The sequence below is a fragment of the Chlamydotis macqueenii genome, chromosome 1 (assembly GCF_036417535.1).
Source record: "Chlamydotis macqueenii isolate bChlMac1 chromosome 1, bChlMac1.mat, whole genome shotgun sequence".
Lineage (NCBI taxonomy): Eukaryota > Metazoa > Chordata > Aves > Otidiformes > Otididae > Chlamydotis > Chlamydotis macqueenii.
This window is the reverse complement of record NC_141556.1, coordinates 187,124,276-187,131,857: the sequence shown is the minus strand read 5'-3', so window position 1 is coordinate 187,131,857 and position 7,582 is coordinate 187,124,276. Positions and strand designations below refer to the sequence as shown.

At 42.8% G+C, this 7,582-nt stretch overlaps 1 protein-coding gene across 2 annotated transcripts in view; it reads left to right on the top strand.

The window, feature by feature from the left end:
* Positions 1-1,443: 1,443 nt before the first annotated feature.
* The window catches only part of ATP7B (ATPase copper transporting beta), a 28,180-nt gene continuing 22,041 nt past the window's right edge, over positions 1,444-7,582 (top strand). For both annotated transcript variants that reach the window (XM_086741956.1, XM_086741965.1), the window contains exon 1: positions 1,444-1,692. In XM_086741956.1, the coding sequence (XP_086598082.1) occupies positions 1,444-1,692 (249 nt within the window). The remainder of the gene's footprint in view (positions 1,693-7,582) is intronic.

The following is a 7,582-nucleotide window of genomic DNA, read 5'->3' as shown; positions in this document are numbered from 1 at the left end:
TGTACCTCTGCTTTTGGAAGTAAAAAGAATTTGAATTTGTCCTGCCAGGCAAGTGGAGTGTCATCTATTCCCTCAGGTTTTTTTGTGACATGAAAGAGCTATGCTGAGATTTTGACCCTGTATGCTAACCTGTGCACAGCAGTAGATTTGTTGAGTTTTTCCAACAAGTCCAAAAGCTTCTGATTAGGTGCAAAGCAATTATTTTAAGGTTTTCCTGTGCAGCGAGGTCACTGCATAGCCAGGGAGGGTGTGAACTGGTGACACATCAACTGTATTATATAAATTCCCTTCTTGGCCATTCTGTAGGTGTCCCTGTTCAGGGGTGTCTTCAGAAGTGGACTGCACTTAGGGACTGGCTTGGGAAACTTGGCATCCCACTTACCAAGATAGCACAGTGCTGTGAATTTGCTGCGGGCGATCCCAGAGAAATATATCCAGGTTTGGCTCAAGGCACTTCTAGTGATGGTACCTATCATAGAATCACAAAATCATAGAATAGTTTGGGTTGGAAGGGACCTTTAAAGGTCATCTAGTCCAACCCCCCTGCAAGGAGCAGGGACATCTTCAACTAGATCAGGTTGCTCAGAGCATATGTATGGCTGTCTAAATTAAATGTTCCTGTAATTGCCCAGAGGATTTAAGGGGAACTGAGTTTGCCAAAGGGAATATCTTCTTTTTTTTTATTTTTTTATTTTTTTTTTCCCTCCTGGCACTAATTGTTGATTTCATTTTGTTTGTTGGTTTGTTGTTTAGTAAAGCTTGCTGATAATAGAGATGCATTTTAAAAAAGTGTAAATAGTGTACTAATTATACTCTTTTTTTTTTTCTTTCTTGAAACAAAGAATGAATGTTCTTATGCTCTAAATGAGTGAAAGGCCTTCAGTCTAGGAATCTTACCTAATGACATAGTCATAGGCACATTTTCAAAGTTAGACAGGACCACATTTTCTCCAAGAAATCCCTGGTGGTATCACAGAAGAAGGAAGTGGAATAGCATCGCCCTTTGCAGAAAGCTGTGATCACACGCATGGCCACAGGGAGCTAATGCCGGACCGGCTGAGTTAATTACGCGCCGGCGTGCTGCACACAGGTCATGTTTGACTAGCTTGTGAAAGGCAGCCTTGGCTGAGCTTGCCTGCAACGCCGTGTGCAAAGATTAGCAGTGCTGGACGCAGTTCGGTGAGCGCCAGGGATGCCAATTGGTGGGAAAGATTTAAACTGGCAGGAAGAGCAGGTAGCTGAGCGCAGCGAGCAGTGTACACAAGGATCACAGGTTACATCTGGGATTTCGTGATGAATGCCTAATGAGCACATCGATTAGAGGGGCAGAACTCTTCTAGCCCTTGTAAATGTAACTGAAAGAAGCGTGGCTGATAAGGCACCAAATAACTGCTCTCATAAAGCTTTCCTTTGGCTTTGCAATATTTAAAGCCTGGAAAGATAATGGAGAGAAAATTGGACAATAAAATGAAAAGGGAACTGTCCTGCTTAGCTACTTTAAACAACAAAAACATAACCCTGGTGTCTATTCGTAAGCAGCAGGCAGCCCATGATGTGCCTGAACTACTGATTATTAGTGAAAAGTCCAAGGCAGGATCTCCAGTAAAAGCAAGCAGTAACTTGCAGAAAGAAGAGAAACTTTTGCGGAGTTACTCCATGGGAATGCCAGACGTCAATACAGTTGAAAGCCAGGTCAGTGAGCTGGTGTGTGTGTTGGGAGGGAAGAGGTGTTTCTGAACTGGAGAATTTAAAACAAAGCATGTGGGAAGTGGGTTGTATATTAAAGGAGGTTAAACCTTCTTTATCTAAATTGTCTCAATCCCCAGCATGTATGCCTGCCCCAAACCAAGCAGTACATAAATGCTGGAGATCCTCTGAAAGTAATCTTTGAAAGCAGTTGTTAGTGATGAGTTATGCTGTAGTAACTAATGAGCTGTTTTTCAGCTCCACCTCTAATAATATAGAGTGGTGGTTCTTAGTAAGGAAGCATTTTAATATTTTTCATTTTCAACTGCAATTGCTTGAGTAGTTTGACAGCAGCTTATACCAGGTTATTCTCTGGAATAACAGAAATTGCAGAAACGTTAAAAGATCCTAGTTGTAGGTAAGTAGTTTATTTATAACTACTAAGTGAATGCTAGCAAAAGTTCTTGACAATACATCTGTGGCAATATTATTTAATTTTTTAAAATTCAGTGTTGTATGTAACTATGGTTTTTTTTTGAAGATTAAGTGTCATGGAGAAGAGGCTTAGAAAAATAAATGCCGATAAAAACATGATGAGGTTTATTATTTCAAAAAGAGTTTTTTACTATTTAAAAGCTATGTGTAGTTTGGATCAGTGAATATTGTGACTATTTAAGGAAAATAAACTGTCAGAACAAATTTTGTGTTCTTTGAAACTGCGTATGCTTAGAATGGCTTAAATCATTAGTGTCAGACTGGAATGAAATAACAGCCAGGACAGACCAAATATACCTGAAGGCTTTTTCTGCTTCGAGTTACTCCTTATATTATAAATGTTTGCTAGAAAACAATAACATAAATGACTTGCTCTACCAAAGGATCTCTTTTCTGCATTCAGTTCACTGGGATATATGCGTTGTTTGTACTGGAGCCCTGACGAACATCTCAAAGTGTTTTGCTTTAATTCTAAACAATCTGTTTACAACAAGGCCATCCCCTTTCCCACTAAACCAAGCATGGTTTACACAGCTCCCTTTAATTTAAAAGTGCCTGTTAAGGTCTCTAACTATGGTGTATGTCGGTGTCATTTCAGTAAGGCTAGCTGAAGCTGCCGAAATCTTTCCCCCTTGCCTGTACTGTTGGAGAAACCTGTTCCCAGATGGGAAGAGCAGTCTCTTTGCAGAAGCATTAGGGCAACTAACTTAGTATTTTGAAAACAAAAGCACCATAAAGGCTGCTTTAAAGTAATATTTTCATTGGGTCTTGATATCCAGGTGGAGAGGGTGATTTTTCCCTCATTTAAGGCTCAGGAACCATTTGAAAAATAACAAGTTGTGTTCCAAGTAGTTACTGAAAATAGTGGCTACTGACATTTGATGATCTTCACTAAGCTTGTGGGGCGGAGGGGGGGTGGAAGGGAAGGAAGGACAACCATTTAAGTTATAGTACATTTAAACAATACATGCTAACAAGATGGATGGACAAGTTGCACTGAAATTTCTTAGGAAGGATGAAAGTTGAATTTCTACGCACTCAGAAGTGCTGCTGTTGTAGGCACGAAATTGAAGACTCGGGACCTTTGATGTTCCTGAAGCTGCTCTGTCCTCATTTTGTTGTTCACTGGCTATCTATAATAAAATAGGAAAGCATCTGAAGTATTTAATTAATAGCATGTGGCTTTTCTGTTGTGTGTTACTGCCTGCCTGAATCCAAAGCCATGAATCAGCAGGTTGTGAAAGAACAAAGCAGGAAAGTTAAAACAGTGACACAGATAGGATAATTTTTCAGCAGTTGTGTGCTCGAAGGCAAGAGGGCGATAGCTGGTTTCAGTTTGTGGAGGTACAGGGAGAAAAGCAGCCCAGAACCTTTGGAAAAACCTGGCGAGAGGTTCAGTGAGGTCCGGCACTTGTGGAGGAGCAGACGAGGAGAGGCAGAGGGGAAGGCGGTGAATAGGACAGGCCTCATCTCCTCGCTGACTGACTGGTATCACGGTGAGGAGTCTGGTGCTTGAATTTCAGGATATGAAAACTGGCATCCCTGCAGGACAGGCAAAGGAGGGCGGGAAGCCCTGGAGGGAAAGCCTTTCCAGTGCGCCAGAGAGGAGCAGCAGTCATGCCAGATCTCGGTGTGGGTGATGTTCGGAGAGCTGCAGGGTGTGCCTAGCCTCGTGCTGCAGAGGCTAGGAGCTTTATGGTGGTGTTTCGGAGGTGGCTGCACCTCTTGGGAAGGGGAGGAGGGGTGGAGAATGATGGCTTTCCTGGTGACAAGCCACCCCATGAGGTGACCATGGAGCACAGGGGTGGACGGAGCGTGGAGACCCAGCTAGGGATGACTAGCGGCTGGGGTGCAAAGCTGAGGAGGCACAAACCTTGTTGAATTTACAGCCATGAGGTTGCATTCATTGTCAGGACGCTGGTGACCATGTGCTGCATGGAAGGGTCTCACCCAGTGCTGTCTTGTTCTTTGGAGTTTTTTTTCCCAGTTCAGCTGATTTTCTTATATTTATTCTGTATCTCCTCACTGCTGTGTTAAGCCCTTGCCCTTTGTGCTTCTGAATGGGAGTACCCAAAAGAAATAGGCCATTTTGGGGGATGGTGGGGCAACCTGATGCCAGGCCTCTGAGGGCAGCCCTTGATGGAGCGGTTTTACCCCACCAGCTGTAGAGGCCATGGACAATGACCACCTTTCCCGCCAGACCTGCAGCTGAGCTTTGGATGCTGTAACACCAAGAGGTGGGTGCCAAGCCGGGGCTTGAGGCTTGGTGCTCCCAATCCAGCAGTGTCTCCCTGCACTGCCCTACCTCCATGCTTTCCCCAAAAATCAGTTCAGCCCCAGGGCATGTTCTTGTTGGATGATCTCCTTCCTGCTGTCTGGAGGCAGTTAGAATGGGGAGCAGGATCCTCTGCCTCTTCCTGCTGCCCCCAAGTCACTGTAAAAATATGTGTGAGACTGGTAGAGCAAGCAGACTTGGTGTACACCTTCCCTTAAAAGTAAGCAGGCCTCCTTTGGTGTGAGAGTCCGTAACTGCGGCCAGTTCTTTCACACTCCTGTACGGATGCAGGGACAGAGGCATTTTCATTATTTAATTGAGATTTCTCTCTAGGCAGAAATAAGCAGGAGGAGCAACTCCTGGGAATCCCAGACACATTTTTTTTTTCTGGCATTTTTGGCGGTGATTGCTTCTCTGATCCTCTTGCAGATGGTGTCTCTGAATTACTATACAACCTCATAGGTGCCATTTTGTGTGTGGGTGTTAGCTGGTACTAGGAAACCCTCTTTTGAGACCTAGTGTGGGCTTGAGGAAAACTATGGGCACATTTCTGCGTGCCTCATCTTTGTGTCCTTATGTGAACCTCTAGTTTTTCCTCAGATCTAGTGTAAAAACACCCCGTCTTGCAAATACACACATAGATGTATTCATGTGCTGCCTTTTTTTTTTTTATTTTAAGCTGTTAAACAATACTGAAGACTTTGTAAATATTGTATATGAACCTGCATATTTCTGGGGTTTTTTTTGAGGGAGATTCTTCAATGATTTCACATTTGTGTGGATTTTTTTTGTTTTCGGGTTTTTTTAAAGGGATTTTTTTTTTAATATCCATGTCTCCTCTCTAATTTTTCCCTTGTCATTTAAAAATCTTTGTGCACAGATTTTTCTCCTATGGAGCATAAATGTCTGGTTTTATCACAAACAAAATATTTTTGCCAATTCTTCTAAACGTTGGGATAGCTTTTTATCCAAAATACAAAGCGATGGCCAAGTTTTGATGTTTGAAATAGTAGAATCAGTCCTTGCTTTTATGTCTTTCAAAATACTGGATGCACTTTTCTTTCTATACTTTTGATTTGAATTGCTTTTACATCACTGAATACCTAGGAAAACAGACAGTTGGTGAGTGTGGGGTTGGAGGTAACACTGTGGAGGACATAAGTCCTGTGACGGTTCATTATTTTCATCTGCTAGTGGCTGCCAGAAACGCAGTGAAGGGGAGCAGAGGGAGCAGAGGATGTTCGTCTTGCCCATGTCTCATGCTCTGTTTTGCCAAAGGACGCAGAAGGCAAATGCCTTTGTCATACAAGCCAAAGTATATGTACAGGGTGAGCTCCTGTAACTTGCACCTGGATTTTCACTTTACTGGGTGTTTGTAGAGCAAAAGAGAAGAGCTGGCTGCCACGAGCAAAGTGTCCTTGGGGCGCTGGGGACAGGAGATACAGAAGAGGAGACAAGGGACAATATTCAAATAATGTTTCTTGAGGTAGACATTACAATAAATGCAAGTTTGAGTTCCAGCAGCATCTGAAATACAGTGTTTTCATTTGCAGTCTGGCTTCTTTTCCATATATGCGGCCATATTATTATTTTTAAGTGTGGGGAGAGCACAAATAGGAGGAAGTAAGCACGTGATTGTCTTTGTGTGTGCTTAAACAGGGAACCACGTCTGCAGGGAGATCTGATTAACTGTTTATATTTTGTTTTGAAAGAAGAGGCTGGCTGTGCATTTCCATGTACATTGGGGATTTCAGTAACTGCTGGGTATGTGCCTCGGGCACTGCCAGGCATTTAGGAGTGGGAGATAAAAGGGGATGTTGGGGATAAACTATTCCTGTGATTCTTCTTCTCCTGCATCCCCAGAATGGGAGGGCCAAGCGAAGAGGGAGGGAGTATAGGGGGAGAGCTCGCAATTGGGATAGCAAGGGGCTGCACCGTAATGCTGAAGAGGTGAAGCTCTTCCTACTATTCTTCCTACTCTTCTAATAAATACATTACAGAGAAAGCTGAAAGCAAATTTCTGGTATTAAATTTTTGCCATTTTGGTCATGACCTCAGACCTCATTATTCCCAAGCTGTCTAACCGTGAAACAAAATCAAGTTAATGAATTTTGAATACTGCATCAAATGAACTGGATGCAGTCTAGTGTTAATAAGCAGCCTAAAAAAAAAAAAAAAAGGCTAAATGCATTCTTATCCATGCTGTGGTACCAAGGAGGGAGTTTTCTCCTCCGTAGTAGTAACGAGATTTGTAGCACTGAGTGGAGACCCCCTCCCTGCATTAATGCCCAGCATTAGGTGCTTTGTTGAATGCCATGTTGAATGCCCATGGCTTCGCAGGCAAGTGTATAGATTTGTCGCAGTAGCTTGCATCTAGATATTTAGTAGTTAAAGCTGCCTTAAGGCATAAACATGAATTTTTATATTCTTTCCATGAAACCTGATAATCTGGGACTTGTCCCTCACCTTCTCAATCTTCCTTATCACTTGGCGGCAGCAATTTCCTTTGATGACTGAGTCAGTGTTCCGATTACCTGTTCTGTGAGAAGCATTGGCTTTATAACTTTTTTTTTTAATATTTCATTTTCATTTGAGCTGAGTGCACTAAACTCTAGAGTCTCAGTACCTTGGAGCCTGTGATCTGTCTGATGGATAGTCGACTTCTGTCTGATCTCCTTCTATACTGCCCATTACATTCTGAAAATTGATGTTGGATCAAACCAGTGAGTTCTTGCAACCCAATATATGGTCTTCCTTAAGTGCCTCACAAAGAGGTTAATGAAACTGAACCATAGTGTAGGTATGTGCATGTAAGTCTGTGCCTTTTAAAATCTTTGTCAGACATAGATTTTAAGTTAAAAATCAGTATATATGCGGACCCTTGTGTGCACGCGTACAGGTCTTCAGAGATCACGCAACTGGTCCACTCTGCTCCAGCTGGTTTCAGGCTCTTTGGAAACTCTTGATTCTGTTTTCTGTGGGCATTTTGATTTGCTTTGGTTTTAACTCCTATTGAGCACTGGCAGGTTGGACAAACTGAGCTGGCTCCTGATATTTGTGGAGGGACACTCAGCACACTCTGCTGTGACACTTTGTGCAGGTGACAATGTGCTCTGAAGAGCAGGG